Source organism: Protopterus annectens, chromosome 3.part0 (assembly GCF_019279795.1).
Source record: "Protopterus annectens isolate FY-2018-M chromosome 3.part0, PAN1.0, whole genome shotgun sequence".
Classification (NCBI taxonomy): Eukaryota; Metazoa; Chordata; order Ceratodontiformes; family Protopteridae; genus Protopterus; species Protopterus annectens.
In genome coordinates, this window is record NC_056731.1 from 678674632 (window position 1) to 678697907 (window position 23276).

The window sequence follows — 23276 nt, forward strand, 5'->3', positions numbered from 1 at the left end:
GGAATGAATACATAGCATTTCACTCAACCTTTTGCCTCTATAATTGAAGATATATAACTAATCAAAAGACTCACAATTAGGGATCCTTTATAAATACTGGTACTATTAACTACGATCTTCAAAAAAATGTAAAATTTTAGGAGAGTGGAGAAAATATTTCAGGCATATTTAGGGGTATCTACAAATTAGGGACACTTGGAAGGTATGTATAACAGATGCAAATATGAGGGGAAAAGCATAAATATCAATTTATAATGATAATAATGTAGAGAAGGAACTGGGACAAAACCTCAACATGTGGGTACAGGCTTGCTCCACCTGCTTTTCATTTATTTATTTTTTTAATCTAGACAGTACTTGAGCTGTTTGCATTAATTTGGTTGTAGCTTCATCAGGAGGTAAATCAATAGTTCATAGTCGAACCTTACTAACTAATGAAGTATAATAATTGCTAACATATATAGAATTAAAGCCAGAACTACAAAAATGGAAGGCCAAGATGTATGATTACAGTTCAAAGGTACTATGAATATATGCTTTTGAGACAGAGATAGAAACATGAACTCAGGAATAAAATTCTATCTATTAGTAACCTAGAGATGTGTCAGTGCCAGGTAATGATATGATGATGAATCTTTCCACAAAACTACAAAATGATACTGCTTCCAGAAAGCACAATATGCTACAGTTAAATGCAAGGCAAAATAGACATTACAGTTCTTATAACCCTTCCCCATATTTGGCAAAAGATGTGAACAGGCCTATGGTAATTGAAAGCAATGGAAGTCACACTGTAACCAGATACTGTTCATTTTTAAAATGTTATTCAGATTATGTTAATGATTTGGAGGTTTCACCAACAGCAGGAGATGATAATATGCTCAATAAATGTGTTCCTAAAAGGTTACAAAAAATTATAAAGAGATCAGCCTATCTAAAATTCTGTATCTGTTATGATGCAACATAATCATTTTCTTCTACTGGACATTTGAAATAATATTGAAAAAGACAATTGTGCATAAAGTTGAATATTTGTATATAATGATTTCTTAATTTTAAAATGCACTGAAAATATAGGAACTGTCCTGAGATGTCTTGCATTTGCAAAGTAAGTATTTTAAACATTGTAAAAACACTGTAGTGGTTAATAAACTGCTAACTTTGTGTCCCTAAATAAGCTTAAGAAAGGATGTGGACACTTTCATTTATGCAAATACATCCCTTTCAAGTGCTTGTGTGGTGTGGAGGTATATCTAACGCTTGGGCAAATGATACTTTCTGCAGGCTGGTAAAGTAACAGAAACAGGTAACACACAGCCAAAGGACCACTCAACCTCTGAAACTTTATTAAAACATAAAAACTTGAGCGATTTCATCCCAAAGCCTGGGACTTCTTCAGAACTTTCACAAATACAAAATAAGCACCCTTTAAATAAAACAGCTTACTGGGCAAACCCTTTCAACCCAACATTGCACCATACATTAAAAACGTTAAAAAAATACCTTATAAATCATTCTTAGGTAAAAAAAAATAAATAAATAAATTGCTAAAACATGTTATTTCATAAATACCCACACAATTATGCCTAATTTATGTCATGTATGATTTCAATTTTAAAACACTTGTAATAGATGATATCCCATTCAAATTGTGACAGTTGTATGCTTTTAATTTAATTTGCCATCTCAACTCAACATATTCTATGAAGTCATTCCATGGTATCTTATAAGTTACTGAATGTCAACTTTTCATGCTTGATAATCTTACAGTAATACATCTCGCGGACTGAGCTCCAGGATGCAAAAAAGTATACAAAATGCTTTTTGAATTATTCATACTGTTAATGAATATAAACTTTTTAGCAGTGTTTTTTTCTAGATGCTTCTGAGGCTAGAATTTAGAACCCAGTTTGAAAAAAAGGTTTAGTGTTCTTTTTGAGATTACCTTTGGGCACTGATGAGAACTGTCACATAGCTTACTGGTGAATATTTTGCAATAAATTATGAGCCTTTAGTATTGCCTCAAATGTTTTCTGCAGTCTATAACAGAGTTTGTCTGATAAATCTAGGACCAAGCTGTGATTCCTGTTGTTTCATTGCTACGTGTAGCATGCAACATAAGTCGTTCACCTTGTCAATTATAAGTAAATCAATTATTTAAATATGGAATTGCCTACCTTGCCTGTGTGTTAATGAAGACACACAGTATCTTCACCCTCAGCACTAGGAACTATTTATTTTTCCTTTTATTTGCTAGAATAAAAATTTCATGCAGGACATGTTTCAATTCTAAAAGCACAGCAAAACTTTGAAAATTTTGTCTGCCAGTTGTGAAATTAACTAATATTACTTGATCTGTGTTCAAATGTTCTGCAAAATGATACTTTGAAACATCTGTACACTAAAAAGACAGCAAATAAGTTTGACAAATAAAACTTGTGTACTAGGATACTCAATTGCATAAGTACTCTTGCTTTTCCTTTTAAATTAGATTTATGGAAATCAGTATAATGTCGGACAAATGAGGTTTGGTAACAAACCTGTTTTTCCAGGGACATCTTCAGGTGAGGGTTAGGTAGAAATAGTAATAAGATTAAGAGGGTAGAGGTAGAAGGTTAGTTGGGGGGGATGAAGGGTTAAGTGGGAAAGTAAGATGATTGGGAGGAAATGAGGTAAGTGTAGGGAGGGGCTTGATGGGTTTTATGTCAGTATAACTGGGTAAGGGTTCACATTTTGCCGTGAACTTGTTACGGAGAAGATGGGCAGGCTGTTCCTTTTCTGTTTCCCCTCTGTTGTTGGATGTTCATTTCAATGAATTGGGAAATGTGACCAGTTGGATGCTGCTTTGTAAGTAAAAGTAAGTGAGTGGAGGTAAGGACACTGCTTATTTCGGTTAGATGTTTAATTCATTAAGTGGGAAATGAAAGTGAGCAAGGGGATGCTGCTTGATAAGTAATACAAGCGAGCAGGTTAAGGAGGCTGCTTATTTGGCCAGGGTCAGTGAGGTCATGCTGCCCTAGTTAACCGTTACATGGATGTTCATCCTGTGCTTGGTTAGGGTCAGCGAGGTTACGCTGCCCTGGTTAACAGCTATACGAATGTTTATGCTGTTATTAAAAAATTATAATATTGGTCAATAAAGTTATGTTTATGAAAGTTTAATAAAGGTAGACAAATGTCTTTTCGTGTGATGTGTGTTTACTGAAGGGGCCTGGGACAAAAGGAAATTCAATCCACCTGCAGTGCCAGTGCATGAAGACATCATTGTTGCTACTGACAGACTAGAATATTCATAACCAGAGTGTGGCAGTTGAGCGGTATGCCACTTGTCATTACTGTGATTAAATATGTGGATAGAGGTAATACTGGGCATTGGACAGAAGGTTCCTTTGGTCTTTCAATGGTGCATTAGACGCAAAGAGCACTCAACAGTATGCTATGAACTAATGCGCTACAGATGGGGGAAGCACTTGTGTGTCATGATGCTACACTGCACAGCAGGGAACAGCTACATTGTCACATACTTCACAGTTATTCCCCGTTGCATTATGCTCTGCCATCATGCCATCAACTGATTCATAAAACTGTTTCCATCACTAGACATGATAGTACAATAAGGATCACTATCATATTATGCTAAAGGTAGATCTGGTACTGTGTGATCTCCTTCTGTGATAGGGATGGTCATGTGTTTTGTGGTAGCTGCAGGCAGAAAACCAAACTTCAGTTAATAACTATAACAGATAAGGGCATTTTATTTGTGGATAGTAGGAGTGAAAGTGCTTTGAAAGTTCCTGTATGAATATGAAAATCAACACATACACACAGAAAGCTCTCTTTCTCTCTCTCTCTCTGTATATATATATATATATATATATATATATATATATATATATATGTATATATACATATACACACATATATATATACATATATAAATGTACACACACACACACACACACACACACACACACACACACACACACACACACACACACACACACACACACACACACACAATAGAAGCAATAGCTATATTTAATAAACACCTGATAACATTACCTGTTTTCAAATCACATTAAGGGTCTTGCTTTCCCTTATGTTAATCAATATTGCACGTATACTCTGAAACCCATATTTATGTCATGAACAGACTCTGAGTTGCCCAATATCCCATAATTAGGAAATGTACTTAACATAGTGACTTATGGCTACTCAACACCAACAATGAAACATGGCATACTATACTTACATGGAACCCAGTTATATTTGCACCATAGATCAGAAAAGTAAATTTATTCAGTTATTTTTATTTCCCAGATCATGGAATGGAACTACCAATGAAGACTGTAGTGTTTACTCAATTACATATATGGCAAAAGGAAGTGAGATAGGTCCAATGTTAAGGCAGGTGAAGCACTTCATCCAAAGAGTAAACTGATTTGGAATCTGACCTATGTAAAGTATAACATCACAAACACCAAGAGCTGTTTGCAGTGAAAATATCTGAACTAAAGAAGTGCAGATTTGTAATTTTGTTTGCTGATTCTTCCTGTTAATACATGGACAGCCCTTGACAACTAATTCTATAACATTCAAAGTATCTCAGCTATATTGAAAGCTCCCACCAATTTCTTAGCATTGCATTAAGCATGGATTCTCACTTAGAATATAGAGTACACATCTAAACAATAAACTGCATCAAAGGAAACTGAATCATATTTTCTACAGATGAGCATAATGAACTTTAACAGAGATTTGACTTTAGAGAGGTTAAATCTACTGGTGCTTTAAACTGATATTTTTATACAAAAATGCATCAGCAATCCTAATGCAAGAGTTTTGTGTTAGATGAGTAACTGATATTTCATCCAACAACATTTCCATATAGATAAGCATTGTGTTACTTAGTCCCTTCACAAAATAAATGGCTATTAACAAGATGATTTGTTGCACCTATGGGCTTTGAATCAGGGCTTTTTAAATATCTTTGTGATGATATAGGAACACCACATAATGGTTAGTTTACTTTGTGTTATTCTCAAAGGCAATACTGTATAACACTTTGATTTAATAAGAAGCAGGCCTGCCTTTATACGATGTTATGAATCATTCTGATATGGCAGCCTCTGCTAGTTATTTATTAGTAAGCATGCTTGTATTCCATTAACGACATGACACAAAGTTTTTTTCATCTTTTGATTACAACAGTTATGCAGACTTCTTCAATTCTTTCTGTATCTGATCCTTGAAAAAGTCTAAGGCAACAGCACAAAGTATATTAGAATATTTGCTTACCGGAGACCATGGGGAGGCATACCAGCTGGCTCTGCTCCTGCTATTTGTAAATATGTGTGGCCTGGGGCACTCAGTGTGAATACAGTACTTTTCTAGCTCCAGTTTAGGTTTCTGCAAGTGAGAGCACCTCTTTGTTGCAACTTCAGTGTATTTTCCAGAGCTATGCTTTTCTGCACATTTAAAGAATCTTGTCTGAAGTCCTTTTCCACATGTTGTTGAACACTAGAGGGAAGGTTAAGAACAATTAGCGGCAAAGCAGAAGTCTAACAATCAGACATTCAATTTGCTTCATGCAACATTTCAAAGCTATTATCCATCTCACAGCAAGTTCAGCATTTTCACCCTGTCAACAAAACATACATTATAATAGCATACAGTTATTTCAAACCATGACTCCATTGCATACAGCACAATTTCCCATTGTTTAATAGGCTGGGCAGGTTACATGGAATTTAATGTCAGATCTCTGAGTTTTAAAATTGTTTTCGCTGTCACTGAGAATACTGCTTAGATCTCATCTACCCTTACTTTAGAAGGTCCTGTTATCTTTCCTTTGAAGCAACACCGAAAAGAATCAGCAAAAAGTTCTAAATATGAATTTTATTAAGAAATGGCACACGTTGCAGTATGGGTGTGGTAGCTGTGTTACTGCTTGAAGAAACATGTTTGAATAATATAAAATCATTTTTTTCCAGTTAAGGACATTTTTGTGAGATATTATTTTATTTCTTCAGGTTTTAAAGGTTAAAGAAATGAACAGTATATTTTAGAATATTCAAATGATATAAATATTTATCTGGCAGATTGTTATTTTGCCGTAATCTTTCTGAAGATTACTGTTAATTTCTTGAAAATAAATTCTTCTACACCTACTGTTAACGTTACTAACAAGCTGAAAAAAGTTTCCTCAAAGCAGATTACTATTAAACAGCAGTACAATTTAACATTTTCTGAGACAGACATATCTCCCAGCAGCCCATGCAAGTGCCCCTTTGTACCCTTCTGATAAAATATAGACTTCAAGACTGCTATGCTATGGCAATAAATGTCTTTACCCCACTGCTTAGTGGAATAGCGTCAGAGTGGTCTCACACACACACACACACACACACACACATATATATATATATATATATATATATATATATATATATATATATATATCCCTTCTCTCTGTAACACAGAAAATATATTTTCCCCCTCTTAGTGAAAATAACCTTCACTTGAAAAAACATTTTTTAACTAGCTTTCATATGTTACAACCAAGTTTTTTTGTATCACTCTTTAACATAATGCCAGGCCTACCATTCTTTAATTAAAACCACAACTTTTAATTAATTATTTGGAAAAGGAACTTCATGTTTTAAAACTGCTGTCACTTTTACATCTCTTGGCAAAAGGAGACTGTACAAACTCTGTTTATATCACCTGGGCTCAGAAGATAAATCTGCCATCTGCAATTCTTCTAAACCTGTTTGTTTTAAAAATAAATACATACATACATACATACAAGAAGAAACAATTGAATATGTGATTTTTTTTTTTAGTTTGCTTTCACATTGCTAACGCATTAACACATTCACTGACTAGAGTGGGCAGCAGCTCCTCATAATAAACTACAGTTCTGATCAACACAGAAAGAAAACTTTTGCAAATCTGATTTAAAAAAAAAACAGAAATTAGAGTATCTCTATGTAATAAATTACTAACATATGACAATATACTTGTGTGTGTGTGTGTGTGTGTGTGTGTGTGTGTGTGTGTGTGTCTCTCTCTCTCTCTCTCTTTTTTTTTTATCCAACTGCAGTGGAATATTGGAAGGGTGCGAATCAACCTAGGCCTAGCTATCAGGTCCTGAACAACTTCTGTAAGTATCAACCTGCCAGAGCACTCAGAACTTATAATGAACTTATGTGACTGAACACAAAAACTCAAACAACAGGTGATAAAACTTTCACAGAGGTTACTCTATGTATTGAAACTCCTTCCCATATGATATTGGGGATTTTCTACCTTACATAGCTTCAGAGGCAGAATTAATTAAATTATTAATTAATTAATTAATTAATTAATTAATTTATATTTGTTTGTTAGTTGGGGTATAAAGCTGAACCACATAGAGCAATTTCAGTCTCAGTCTAGCATGAAAAACAAAAAACAAAAATCAAGCAAATACTTTGTCATAGTTCAAAATTATTATATTTACCAGCATTATGTAAAAAGTTCAGACAAATACAGAACAGGGAATTTCTACAAAGTATTTTACAAAGTATTTCTAAATGACTAAATCATAATAAGGAATGAATATAGTGCACTTTTTGTGTATGTGTCAAGGGGAATAGAAAGAAAGGAAAAAATTAAGAATATATAGGAAAAGAGGAGGAAAAATACAAATCATGGGGAAAATAAGTACAAAATTTTATTTTATTTTAGTTTTTCTTATCAAAATAATTTATCCTATATGTAGTACAATGAAAAGTAATGGGGTGCTACAGAAGCACTGGTTAGATAATATGTCCTAAAATGAAGGATTCGCCAATTTAGTAAAATATGACTTTAACTGGGATCAAAATCTGTTGCAGAATGTGAACTGTTTTAAATAAGGGATACAGATCCCCACAGTTTTAGTCCTAGTTGGGAGAAGTTGAGTTCAGTACAATGCAGGCTAGTTTTGCGTGTTTGTTGAATCAGAAGTCTGTGTGTATTTGGCCTTTTAGTTTATAGACGTGAATCTTAATTCTATATTTGGCTGCTAGAGTAGAGGAGTCTGAATGTATGTATTTAAATAGCTGGAAACCTAGCTGTAGATTAGGAAAATATGAAATAACTGTTGCTCAGAAATGTAATCAGTTAAGTTAGCTTCTTGTTTTTTAAAATATGCATTTGAAAGTTCAGGGATGGGTCTACCTAAATGCCCAAGTACCAGGTATTTAAAGAAGAAGTTATCACAATAGCCTAATTATTAGACATGTGCTTTGCCAAATACATAGTTTGGTGAGTTTCTATCTTCATTGAAAAAACACAGCTTTTGTTACAAAGAGATTTAGTAATGTGTTGCTGTTAATCCAGTCTGTCAGTGTGAGGACATCTTTTGTTGATTTGTTATTACCACAAATGCTGATGGGTTTAATCAGAGTAATAATACATCATTGGCATCTATTTTAAGTGCCATATGTGGCAGTTTATTTGGGAATTTGATGACGAAGGCAAAACAAATCAATAGAGAGGTAAGAATGAAGCATTGTGGGACAGTCATGTAATGGGGAAACTCGGGAGGTGAAGAAGCAACAGCAACTCTGAAAAGTGTTTTGAAGATGATGTCTTGGAACCAGAAGGAAGCATCTGGACTGATATCTGATCAGCCATGTGGTTTATCAGAACCCCATGATCTATGAAGTCTGCTACCTTTGTGAGGTCTATAAACACCAGTGCCAGTGAGATGACCTTTCTCAGTGTTAAGTAATATCTTATCGGTTAGTGTCCAAAGGGCAGTTCATTGTTCTATGATCTGTCCAAAAGCCACGTTGCTTTAATGAAAGAAAATTGTGCTGTTTAGTATGTCAACTGGGTTGGATGCAAACAATTTTAGTTGTATTTTTCCTAGTGTCGGCAACACAAAAACACAATAGAATGAGATATGAAAATAAAGAAGCACCTACGTAACATTAACAAATGACCTAGAATAACTGTTATTTCTTTGTTTACAAAATCTTTGCTCATAGTCATTTCCTCTGTTCACACAAGGCATTTCATGGAACGGATGAAAGAATTATCACTAAAATTACAAGGTGTGTTAAACTGATATTATTCTATCCTATATAATCAAGACACCTGACATAAATATGTGTATACACTGAATTTTATAAACAACAATTACCTACAGAATGTGTTCTTTAACTTCCAAATGAATCCCCAAACTGACTTCTCACCCCCACCCATATCAATGACAAGGATAATGAGGTGTTATGGAAGTAATAGATATGAGTTTGATGAGGTCAGTAATGTGGTGATAGGCTGCATCCATGGGACTCAGTTTAATATCACATGTAAAAACTCTCTCCATATTCTTTAATAGCCTGATAAACTGATATAGTCACGTATTAGAATTTTCATTTTTATGTTAGCACAGTGACAAGTAACGTACTTGTATACTGAAAAAAAAGAACCAAAAAAAGAACACAGCCCAGCAATTCAGGACCTGCAACTAGCAGCAAATTGTTCCAAACCTGATAAAGTTACTAGCGGTAGCCAAAGATTCTTTAGGCAAACGATCTTTATTAAAACACACCAAATAATCCAAGCGCTTTCACTCGTGTACTTTTGGGCTTTCTCAAGGAAAATCTCTGAGCACCATGGTGCACCTCTTTAAATAGTTAATACAAGTCACATGATAAAATTAAATAATTGATTAATAAATAGCCATTGTACTTTAAAGAAACTTCTGCCTTTAACAAAGTGTTACATTTGATTTCAAATTCTCTGTTACGTCCAAGTTCACTGTCGCATTCCTTAGATATCTAGTTAAATGCGCTCAAACATGTATAAGCTGATTAAATACTTAAATAATATATCTTTAAATACTTATTTCATAGTTTAAATACGTTGAATACATAAAAAACTTCAAATTTCTTCTTTTAGTATAGAAGGTTCATGTTGATAAAATATGGTGAGTAAATATGAAATATATATTATAAATTATGTCTGTAATAAACTCTACGTTCATCTAAATGTTCCAATAGTCTAATGTTACTCATTTTAAACATACAGAGTTTAATAAACTGGTCTTTCTCATTGCTATGAACTTGAATGAATAAAAATCACGTCTAAAACCTTCACTAGCAGTATTCACTATAATAATTCTTAACTAATGTAAAATATATAAAGAATATAAAATATAATTAGGTTTAAAATGTTGAACCTTTTGTTCAAAGGGGGAAATGTGTGTATAAATGTGAGTTAAAAAAACTGTGTTATAATATGTCGTTAAAGGGAATAATGACTAAAACTATTATAACCTTGCTTTTCTCATTTTTAACACACTCATAATGTTAATGGAATCATTCAAGCCAGGAGTCTTTATAGAGTTTAATTTCAATTGCCAATATAATTCACGATACTCTAAAGTTGTCTCCCAGTTACCACCTCTAATGTCTTGTGTAATTTGCTCTAATACAAAAAACTTCACATCCATTTTTTCACACACCAGGGAATGTTTATAAAAGGCATTACTCTCTTTCTGTTTCATCACATCATTAAAATGTTCATATACTCTTCTCCTTATGTGTTGTTCAGTTTTTCCTATATAAAAACTGTCACAGGTTAAACATATCCCCACATATACTACCCCTTTCATAGCACACTTATAATATTTCCTGGCAGTAAAATTGAATTTCCTTTAGGGAATCCTAATCTGTTCCTGGTTAATCATGGCATGACATTGCTTACAATTACCGCATGGGTAGGTGCCAACTCTCCTTTTGTTTTTGTTGCTTTCTAAATTATGTTTAATTTCAAAAATCTCTTTCAAATTTTTATTTCTTTTCCTGACAAAATGTGGTCTTTCTGGAATTAAAGTTTTTATATCTTCATGATAACTAAGAATAGGCCAATATTTAAAAATAGTGTTTTCAATTTCTTCAGAATTCTTATTAAAAGTGTAAATAAAACTACTTTTACCTTCTGTTATGTTTTCACAGCTGGTCTGTCGATAATTGATGATACCTACTCCTAACAAAGGCGGGTACAACGTATCCCTTTTCTGACTAATATCCTGTACCAAATCTTCAAATAATTTATCTGGGTAGCCTTTTTCTAAAAAGAAGGTTTTCAGTATCTTCACTTCTTCATTAAAATCTTCTGGGATACTACACATTTGAGAAGCTCGAATTAATTGACCTTTAATAATACCCCTTTTTTGGAAGTGTGGATGTCCGCTGTTATAATGAAGGTAGGAATTAGAGAATGAGCTTTTTCTATATAATTTGGATTGAAAACACTGATTTTCATAATCTTTAATAATAGTTACATCCAAATAATGTAATTTGTTCTTGTCTATGTTATATGTGAATTTAAAAAATGCTGTTGTATTATTGATGTATTGCAAAAATTTCAAAAAACTCTCTTCGCTACCCTTCCAAAAAATACAAATGTCATCCAAAAACCTTCTATAATATAAAATGTCCTGGTGCCATTTACTCGAAAAAATGTATTTCTTTTCCCAGAAATACAACACTATATTTGCATATGAAGAGGCACAGGATGCCCCCATTGCCACACCCTTTCTCTGGCGATAAAATTCTCCATTGAAATGTATAAAATTATTCTCAAGGACAATCTCCATAAATTCTACTAGTAAATTAATAGTTGTGGCAGTTTGGACTATTTCTGTTGTTAAAATTTGATGAAACCATTCTAGTCCTATTTCATGTGAAATACCAGGGAAAAGATCTATCACATCCACTGTAACCATCAAAAGTTGGGGACAGAACATACTTTGATCCAATTCTCTCAAAAAGTCCCAAGAATCCTTACAAATATGGTCCACACTAACCACAAAAGATTTTAAAACGGTGTCAATGAATTTAGCCAAAGGTTCAGTAATACTACCAGATCCTGATACTATTGGTCTAAATTTAAGTGGTTCTAGGCCTTTGTGTGTCTTGGGAATACTGAAGATTTGAGCAATTCTTGGTTTATCTACATGTAAATAATTGTATAATTTTTCATTAATCGTGTTCTGTAACAAATGATCAAATAGTTGATAATTAATTTTAGCATAAGCAATGTTTATTTCATTCTTAGATACTAATTCGTATTGATCAGTGTCCTGTAACATGTTATGTATATAAGCCTCATAATCTGCCTTATACATTAGAACTGTCCCACCTCCTTTATCAGGTCTCATAACTCTGCATCCCTCCTGTCTTAGATGGTTGATTAACTCAACCTCTTTGTTACTTAAATTATTAGGGGTGTTGCTATGTTTCTGTCGTCCCATTCCCCTAATATCCTTTTCTACCAATTCCTCAAAAACTTTCAAGGTGGGGTGCATAGGTGGATTGAAGGTACTTTTTCTTGTGAGTCCAGTAGTCATACCTTTTTGTCCTTTCAAAAATATACTTAAATTCATTTGTCTCATAAACAATTTTAAATCAATTAGAATATCTGGTATAAAGACAGGCTTAAGCGGGACAAACTGAAAACCTTTTAAAAATAATTCAAAGAATTCTGAAGTGATTTGCATGTCAGTAAAATTGTAAATTGTGAAATTGTTACTTATAAAAACAATTTGCTTGGTTTCATTCAATGATGTCTCTAAATCTAAAGGTACTGTAGGTGAAAGGTTTAGTTCTGTAGTTAGCTCCATTTGTTGTTTTGATATCTCCGCCCCCCCCCCGGGGGGGGTACTGAAAATCCCTTGCTGATTGTTTTCTATCTTTCTCCGCTATCCTCTCACTTTGCCTTAGACCTTGAGCACATGTGTTCACTTGATTACTTTGAGTGTTACTTTCATTTTCATTAAAAAATACATTTTCAGTGTTAGTATGATTTTTGTTCCTATTATTAAACAATGGGAAAGCTCTACCCGCTCGGTATTCAGTTAGGTCACGATCTAATTTCCTGATTTTACGGTTCAATACTCTAAAACAGTGCTGATCTACTTTATCAAATGTTTAATCATACTCTCTTTTAAAACATATAAGTCTGTCATCTGTAATTAACAGACTATTCAATACATTTAATTCTTTTAATAATATATCCACTTTTTTCTCATAATCAGTAATCATAGACTTCAACATTTCCAAGCCTGCTTTGTTGAATATTTCACATAGTTCATCATACAACATAGAACTACATAGAGTACTTTGTGCTCCTACAGAAAGTATGCACGTTGCTGAAAAAACAAGTAAGGTACTCAAAAGAAATAAAATACTCCTCCCCCCTGAGTAAGCCTTGTTAATTGTAACCTCAATATCCACTTCAGCATTAAAAATACAGGTGATGCACAATAAAAATCTGCTGTTTCCCCACTGGAGCTAATGTGAGACGTCATTTTCAATAACAAAGAAGTTGGATGGTAATTCATCATCATCCAAGTAACTTACTTGATTCACATCCATTTGCAAACTGATTAATCTTGATCATTGTTATCCTTTCATTATCATTGTGCATTTATAAATGCAAACACATCACCTGAATATGCAACCATACTTGTCTGAACAAACAAGGTGTTTCCATCACAAGCTCATGGAACTTCCAACCTTGTAATATTGAATAATTTCCCACTCTGTCTACATTCACCAGTTGACTTATATAATTCCTAGACTTTAGCTAATTGAAGCTACATGCATGCTGTAACACAGGAAAATCAGTATTACTCTTTAACAGCAGACAGGTTCACATTTGGTTGAAGTTCGTACTGATGTTATTAACTACTCTTGACGTAATGACAGTATGTGCTGAGTGTATATAAACTCTTCTAAGCCTGTCTAATACTGCTTTGAATCACCTTTGTCTTAATTCTTGTACATCTTGGATGTAACTGCAGTTACTGCATAACTATAGAAATTCCCTTGTGGTCTGGTTCATTTCCCTGTTAAAATAAAGTAGAAGTTAAAAAGTGTTCATGCCTTCCATTGTTGCTTAGGCAGAAAATATCTTTTGTTTATTCTGGTAGGTCTTTTAATTAGATGGCCTCTTTGAAGAAGAGATAACACAAACCTGAGAGAGAATCATAGTTTCTTGCTCTTACTGAAATTGGAAAAACACAAACACAAGGCAGCTGAATAGAGCCACAATGGTAAAACAGCAAGCTAATACTGAAATTGGAAGAGCTGAACTGTCAGCTTTAGAACCTGCAGGCTCTGCTAAAATTTCTCCAGTGGATAAGAAAGTACAGTCTTTCTGGAAATGATTCTCTTTATGTGATGCAGAAGGAATTGCTGTAACAAGGAGAATATTTGTCTGCATTGGCCAGAAGAGAGCTATCAAAATCACCTTGGCCTTGTAAAGTCTGACTTTCTGAATCAACCTTATCATAAGAGGATACTAGAAAGAAAGTGTAAAGGACATCAGCTGGCCAAATGTGGGTCTGAATACAGAACAGGACAGAGAAAGAGGAGGAATGAGAGAAATTTTAAAGCCACTGGGTGTTGGTAAGAGATGCGAACAGGACACACAGCAAATTGCCTTATTTCCAGCAAGTCCTTCTGGGTACCTTTGAATTGAGGGGATGCTCTTGAGGTAATAACATATAATGGTTCATTCAGTTTGCCAGATATATGGCATTTTCCAGAATATGACTGGCAGTTATAAACACCCTTACTACATGATCAGTTTCCCGACTGCCATGGTCTCTCAGCACAACGGGTAGAAAGGAGTTCCCCCTTGCTTGATTGCTGAGGTGCCAATGGTCAAACAGAAAATGTTAAAATTAAGCAGTATACCAGTACAAACAAATAATGAAGCCAAAGAACCAAAAAAATTAAGATGGATATTACACACATTGTAATAGCAATTATATATATATAATATATAATATATATATATATATATATACACACACACACACACACACACACACACACACATATATATATATATATATATATATATAAAGAGAGAGAGAGACAGAAAAAAAGATATATATATATATATATATATATATATATATATATATATAGTATATAGATATAGGCACCTTTGGTGTGGAGTCTGCATGTCCTCCCTGCAGTCATGTGGGTTTCATCCAGGTGCCTCATTTCCTCCAACATTGCAAAGACATGCAGTAGGTGGATTGGACACTCTAAATTGGCCATAGGTGAGAGTGTGTGTGCAAGTGAGTGGCATGAATGAACTACCATGGCAGGGCTATCTACCCTGCAGAGTAAACCTTGCCTTAAGATATTTGTCACTGCTGAAGTGACACCCTGACCCAATGTGCAAAATGGGAAAAGGGGTTGAGGATGGATGGATATACACATATGTGAAAGATGCTTTTGTAAGCAACTATATAGATCATACAAGCCAATACAGTGTTTCAATGAAAATTAAAACAGGTAGGGGGTCAGGGTCAACACTTTAGCCTTAGCAGATTGGTCAGTGAAGACCAATATTTTATTAAAAATGATTTTTAAAACACTTATTGATTGAGGATATCCAGAAGATATGGTTAACAGTTTAGTAACAGGAATTTTAGAAAAGAGAAAGTACAGAGTTTGTTCCATTTTGAGATTTGTTTTTTTTTTAACAAATTATACTGACTACATGCATTACAGACAAAACCATTTTAAGGCATTTGCAGTCCCAGTTTGTAGGGACTCAATATCATTAAAAGGATAATTAAGGAAAACTAAAAGATCATTAAAGGTAATGGAGAACTGGCAGAAGGAGTAAAAGAATACCCTGTGTTCTCTTCTAAAAGGAGTATTGACTTAAAATAGTTATTTTCATCCTATTTCTGAACAAATTTAAAAGTAGGGACATACTATTTAATAGGTGCAAGGTGTGAAGATTTACTAATGGGGTTAATTCTGTTACATTGATTTACAATAACATATAAATGTTTTGTAAAAAGATTTTACACTTGCAGTAGTGCTGGAGTGGTTTATATTGCTAAGTATTTTGGCTCCCAAAGCATCTATGCTGGCAGAACCACTAGGATGCTCACTCAGCTGATGTATGAACACAACTTAGTTTTCGAAAACAAAGATGAAAGTAATGACTTGGCTAAGTACGCACTATAATTCAAGAATTAGAGGAAGTTTACATTTTTTGCAGTGGAACAAGTTATAAAAAACATAAGGGGAGGCAGCATTAATATCCAGCTGGAAAATAAAGAGTTAAAATGTCAACTGTTATTGAGGGCAGGATTGAACAATGCAATAAATATTTAAGTGTCTACTAATAACACATCAGTTTAAAGTATAACATGAAAATATTTTATATAAGAGTTTTAAGGTAACTTTTCTATTATTTATAGGAAGTCATTATTTGTAAAATACAGCAGATCAAGTATATGTCAGATGATATTTAAAGAAGGGTGCATCTGTATTCTGAAAAACTTCTGAGTTTTACCACAGTTTTCTTGTTTTGTGGTTGTATCAGTAATCCATTCAACCTTCAAGTCAATCGCTTTGGTAGAATTAAAGTTTTTATTCCTGCCAAACCTTGGCTTTGGTAGCTGTTATAGCAGCAAAATGAATATCAGTGCCACAAGCAATTTCTTTCAGGTTTCCCTATTTTGATCTCTCACAAGGAATGAGTTTCCCCTTGGACCAATCATCATTAATACCTTGTTTAGCAACACAAGCAAGCTTGAATCAGTCCATAGATTCATGAGATTTCTTTTCAGCAATTCATATCAGGTGGGATATGTGTTGCACTGTACATACGTGGAGTTAGCTCAGATATTCTGTGTACAAAACCTATTCTCTGCGTGAAGTCAACTAGTCATCTGTTTCCTTAGGTAAGGCTTATCTTTGCTCAAAAGTTACGAAACACTGTATCTCTCATTAATAGTCTAACTGTATCTCTTTATGCCATGAAAAACAAAACCATGTTGTTACACTAGGTCCAGATTAGTAAAATTATAAACAGTTAAATATCACTGTTGAGATCTTGCAATGAATGGAATGGGAAATAGGGATTTAAGCAGCATTATCGATGATGTCTAATTTTTGCCTAAAATGTACTATGTACATACCTTTCAACCTCTTAGTGCAGGAAATACGGACAGAGCTAAAAATAATGGGGCAACAAAGACCCAAAATAGGGAAAGATTTCAGATATAGCTCTTATAAAATTAGAAAGTTGGTAGAAAAATAGGTTTTGCATTTGCTTACATTTTTCTGAAGCATATGAAGTCTGAAACTCTGATGTCTCTCATTATTTAGTGACTTCAGTCCTCACTGATTTGTCAGAAAAACATGGATTTTATGAGGAAGAAAGTATCAGGTAAAAATCTAAACATTCTGTGAACATCTGGATAGTTGAGAAATATGTGTATTTTATAATTAATTTCATATTGTATTGTTGTTATTAGTCCAAATTCATAAGTGGACTTTATTAATGTTTTGAAATATATGTATTTTCCTTGCAACACAGTGCAGCATATGTATTTCAGAGGCTGGTGGTCTTTTTAAAAGATGTGATCATCAAATGAGTATATTTAAGCATGCGAAGGGGCTTACACCCTTACATAAAATGGTTCATTGTTTTAATTTTACTGGTTAGTCAGTTTTAAGGTTTTAATGTTAGTGATGTTGATTTTACTTGTGTCAGTATACAGACTCATAGGTGATTTCTATAAGGCTCACTCCTACAATTAGTCTCTGCTTCTGTGGCTTGCTTCTTGAATGGGACACTTAGCAGGATTTTTGCTTGGCAAATCAGCTGTCCATCAACAACTTTGCAAAGTGCAACAAAGTAGGCATAGTTTCTAAGTTCATCTCTCTTTTGGGGACAACCGTTGTCCAGTGTACATTCCCTTAGTGTGGATACCCTGCCCTTCTAGGTACTTTAAATGGATTTCTTTTTATCAGCCATGAAATAAATGGGTACTCGTTAAAGGTGAATCTGTTAGAAGAGGCCTATCTTCAGTAATGAACCCTGTGGCTGGGTATTCTACATATTTTGCCGTAGCTTCCTAGCTTTATGACTTAGTCTACAGTATGGCTTTGTTGAGCTTTTCACATTGTCTGAATACAGGAACAGCACTACTAAGGTACATTTCAAGACAGGGAAGAAGGTGACATTGTTCCACCTATTTGGCAGTTAGCACAGAGGACTAAAGCTCTGACTTGTTAATGAGCTGCTTCCTGTGCCAACAGTACAGGGTTTGAATCTTTCTACTTTATTTGTCTACTGCACAACCTTTAGTAAATCACTTAAACATTTAGTACTTCGGGGCAACTGGGAATTTTGGCTAGGCTCCTTAAAGGTCTCATGGACTACATGCCTAATAATATCCCAGAAATTTCATTTTACCTTCATTACCATGTCTTTTGAAATGTACATGGCAGCCTGCTACCTATTGTACAATCATTTTATGTATATACCATTTGTTGAACTCAGAAGGGAATAATATGGCAATGAAAAGTACAGTTGTGTACATTTACCATAAATGTAGATGCAAGTGTATTCACTGTTGCAGTCATTACATTTGGGTAATCCTGCTGGCAGGTTGCCCTCAGTCAGCCAGAATTCCAAAGTCCTGGGTCCTGCGTTGGCTGCTACCACCCCTTCCCTGACGTCAGGTCGTCAGGGGTATAAAAGATGCGTCTGACACCATTTTCTTTAGTTTTTCTTGCCCCAGATGTCAGGTGCCCCCTAAAATGGTAGACAAAATTTATATATATATATATATATATATATATATATATATATATATATATATATATATTTATCAACATGCACCAATGTAAACTTTACCTTTCTCTACAAGCAAATACACCACATAGGTTGTATAAATCAAAGAAGGAAAGATAGGCTCCATCAGAAGAAAGGGGGGATGGTGGGTGGGTAACCTGGACTGCAACAGTGAATACACTCGAACATCTACATTTATGGTAAGTGTACACAACTGTACTATGTTCTTCATGTTTCACTGTTGCAGTTATTATATTTGGGTAGAGTCCCAAAGCTATGGTTGAGAGCCTGGAGCTAAACAGTGTTAGGAACGGCTATGAGGCCCTGCAGAACTGCAGTGGCAAAGCCTGCCCTGGATTTAGAGTAGAGTGGCAGATGATAGTGCTTTGCAAATGTGTGCACTGAACTCCAAGTAGCAGCTTCTAAAATGTCATTGGTTGGTACTCCCCTGAGAAAGGCTGCTGAAGTGGCTGCAGCTCTGGTTGAATGTGGCCTAATGTTCTTGGGCACTGGCTTGTCATGGTGTAAGTAGCAGAAACAAATGCAGTGGCCTATCCACTTTGAAACAGTGTGCTTTGAGATAGCCTTTCCTTGTGATCCTGCAGCATATGCCACTAGTAATTGCTCTGTCTTTCTGAAAACTTTGGTTCTGTCCAAGTAGAATCTAAGTTGTCTGTGTACGTCCAAAGAATGCAGAATTCTCTCCCCCTTGTTCTGTGGATTTGGATAAAAAGTTGGTAGATGAATAGTTTGGTTAAGAGCCACAGTGGACACCAGGCATAAATGTTAGGTTTGTCCTCAGAGAGACCCTGTCTGGATAAACAAATGATAAAAGGTTCCACAGCCATGAGTGCCTGTAGCTCTGAAACTCATCTTGCAGAAGTTATTGCTAGGAGCAGAGCTATTTTCCAAGATAAAAACTTTATATCAGCAGTAGCAGCTGGCTCAGAAGGAGTCAGGGTGAGTTTTTCCAAGACATAGTTGAGGTCCCATGCAGGCATTGGTGATCTCCTTGGAGGCTTTAAATTTTTGTCTCCTCTGAGGTACTGCTTTAATAAGGGATGAGAAAAGATTGGTGGCTCTGTATTGTAATGAGCCGAAATGGCAGAGGCATGAATTTTAATAGATCAAAAAGATAGGCCTTTGTCCAGCATCTCAGTTAAGTATTGCAAAATCTGAGGAATATTTGGCACAGCTGTATCAGTTCCTTGTGCCTGGTTCCAAGCACAGAATCCCTTCCATTTTCCAGCGTAAGATTTTCTAGTACTAGGCCTTCTGGCTTCCAAAATGACATCCATCACAGCTTTACTGAGAGGTGTGTTTTGTATGACTACATTATCCGCCATGCTGCCAGTTTTAAAATCCTGATTTGGCTGTGCAGTATCTGATTGTTTTGCTGGGACAGTAGATGAGGTATTTGAGGTAAGGTCCAAGCTGGGCATTGAGACAAGTTCTTTAGTACTGGATACTGGTAATGGTGGGGCCAGTCTGGGGCAATTAGTATCATGTTTGGCTTCTCCTGTCTGACCTTTAGGAGTATCTTGGAGAGGAGAGGCAGAGGGGGGAAAGGCATATACTGATAGGTTTTTCCAGCTGAAAGATAGGGCGTCCACTTTCCATGCTTGTCTGTGATAAATTCTTGTGCAGAATCTTTTTAGTTGGTAGTTGTGAGGGGAGGCAAATAGATCTATGTCCGGGCATCCCCACTGCCTTGTTATCATGCTGAAGACATGTGGATTCAGCTGCCATTCATGGGGATCCATGAGGTTTCTGCTTAGTTCATCTGAAAGAGTATTTTTCCTTCCTGGCAGGAATTGTGCCTGCAGATGTACTTGGTAAGTCAATGCTGTGTCCCACAAAGTCATGGCTAGTCTGCAAAGGGGGTAAGAATGTGTGCCCCCCTGCTTGTTTATATACCACATGACTGTGGTATTGTCTGTCTTTATCAGTAGTTACCCTGGATGAAGTAGGTCCTTGAAGGTTGTCAGGGCATTTTAAACAGCTAGCATCTCTTTTTGATTGATATGTAGATGCATTTGGTTTGTGGCCCATGTGCCCTGAATGCATCTTCCAGCCATATGGGCCCCCCAGACATAATCTGATGCATCCATTGTGAGTGTCTGCCTGGCTGGGGGTAATGTGAATGGCTGTCCCTTGTTTTGGTGACAAGCCTTTGCCCACCATCAAAATAATTCCTGTTGCAGGCAGGGAATAAGAGTAATCATAGTTTCCAGGCTGTGGCAATGTTGAGTCCAAACACTTTTTAGGTACTTTTGTAGTTTCCTCATATGCAGTATTTCATATGGAATTTGTAGGATGCAGGATGCCATGAAGCCCAAAGCCTGCAGAATTTTTCTTGCACATAACTGGGCCTTTGTTGCCAACATTTTGAAATAAAAAGTCAGTTGCCTTTGTTTGTCTGGTGTGGGATAAGCCATCTGGGCAGTTGTATTTAAGCTTGCACCCAGGAATATTCTCTCTTGAGAGGGTACTAGTTTTGATTTCTTTTCATTGACTGTGTACTCTAGACATGTTAGAAGTCTTTTCACAAGTGCCAGATGCTGTAGAAGAATGTCCTTGTTCTCTGCTTGAATGAGACAGTCGTCCAAGTAAGGATATATTTGAATTCCTCTTTGTCTGAAAAATGCAATTACTGGTGCCAGGCACTTTGTAAAGACCCTGGGCGCAGTAGATAAGCCAAAGGGCAGTGCAGAGAATTGGTACTGCATTGAGCCAGCCTTGAATCTGCGGTATATTCTGCATATTTGTCTGACTGGGACATGCAGGTATGCCTCTTTTAGGTCTAAAGTCACAAGCCAAGCGTTCTTGCCCAGCATGGGCAGAAGCTGCTGCAAAGTTAACATCTTGAATTTTGGTATATCCAGGAATGTGTTCAGAATAGATAGGTGCAGTATTGGCCTCCAGGCCTTGTCCTTTCTGGGTACCAAGAACAGTCTTGAGTAAAATCCTTGTCCCCGCTCTTGCTCTGGTCCTTTTTGAATGGCCCCCATGTCCATGAGGGATGAGACTTGTTTTTGTGCCTCTGCCCATTGATTTTTTGGCAGATCTGGCCAGCCGTTTGTCTTTGGCAGGGTATGGAAATGGAACTTGTAGCCTTGGGACACGATATTTAGAGCCCACTTGCCCTGGGTTATGATGTGCCAATTTTGAGAAAAAAGTGCTAATTTTCCCCCTAATGGTGCTGCCAGGAGATAAGTGCTTGGTGCAGGCAGGGGGAAGTCATTGGGACTGTTTCCTGTATGGTTGAGATTTGTCTTCTCCAACTTTGGAGGTAGAGGCACCCCATTGCTTTGACCTGTATGAACCTTACGCCTGGGGTCTGCCTCTAGGGCGTCTGGGTCTGCCCCCTTTGAGGTCTGTCTGACACAGGAAAGGACCATTTCTTTGTTGGCCAGTGTCTACTAAACATAGGTGGCTGTACTTGTAAAAAACTTTGACAGTTTGCATAGATTTAGCTGTGTCCCCCATTTTCTTTAACACCTCTTCTGCCTTAACACCAAATAAAGTATCACGATGTAAAGATGCATCTAAAATTTAGCTTTGACATGATCAGGCAGATTTTGTTCCCTTAGCCAAGCATGCCTCCTAATTACAGAACCCGTAACTGCGGCTCTGCAGGAGACCTCCAAAGAACCAAAACCACATTGCAAAGTATGCTTTCCAACTTGTTCAGCTGCATGCAATAAATCCTGCATTTCCTTGTTTTCTGCAGATTCAGAGTTTAACATTTTCTGTTTAAGCAATGCCATGACATGTTGCTGATATTTGAGCATATGAAACTGACAGTTTAAGGCCCTTACAGCCAAGGTAGCAGATGTGTATACCTTTTTCCCCATCTATATAGAGCCCTAGAATCTCTGTCAGAGGGGGTAGGGTTTTTTGCAGCAGAAGCCTTTACCCCCTTGGGACCCTGTGAGATAGTTTCTGGGTCTGCAGCAGGGTTTTTAAAAAGGAATTTATGAGAGTCAGAAACCCTGTAATATCTGTCAGGCTTAACAGGAGCTGGAGGTAAGGAGTCAGGGGAAAGATTGGACTCCGAAAACACATCATCTACAATGTCTAACACAGGAGGAATGGTTAGTGGCCTGTGATGAGGTAGTAAAAGGAAATCCATGAGCCTCTTTTTAGATTCTGAAAAATCTTGGCTCTCCCAGTGGAAATGCTGCCTCATGGTATGCAAGGTTCCCCAAAAGAATAGTCCTCTGGAGGAGAAGCTGAAGGAATAGATTCTTCATCATCAGAATACTCATAGGGGGGAAGAGAATATTCCTGATCAGAAGAGGAATCCGAAGAAATGGAAACCTGGTGTGAAAATTCATAGTCAGTCTCTTGCCTAGGCCTCTTATCAGGAGGGGGATGGGAACCTCTGATCAAGGTAATCAAGTCTTCGGTCATTTGGAGCATATGTTTTTTGGGCATAGAGGCTTGACCACGTGGCTCTTGAGTTTGTTTCGTTGCTTTAGAAGGTGCTTTAGTCTTTGCCTTTGAAGCTGAAGTCAGTTTAACGTAAAGATGTTTAGGTGTGAATACACCCTCAGAAGCTGGTGCCTGCTCAGCAGCTCCAGACCCATCTGAAGGAACAGTATCCA

The 23276-nt window shown here is 36.1% G+C and overlaps 1 protein-coding gene across 1 annotated transcript in view; it reads right to left on the bottom strand.

Moving 5' to 3' along the window:
* ADAMTS16 (ADAM metallopeptidase with thrombospondin type 1 motif 16) overlaps window positions 1-23276 on the bottom strand; it is a 1625291-nt gene that overhangs the window by 228397 nt on the left and 1373618 nt on the right. The window contains exon 21 of the mRNA XM_044065078.1: window positions 5299-5520. Within this exon, the coding sequence (XP_043921013.1) occupies window positions 5299-5520 (222 nt within the window). The remainder of the gene's footprint in view (window positions 1-5298; window positions 5521-23276) is intronic.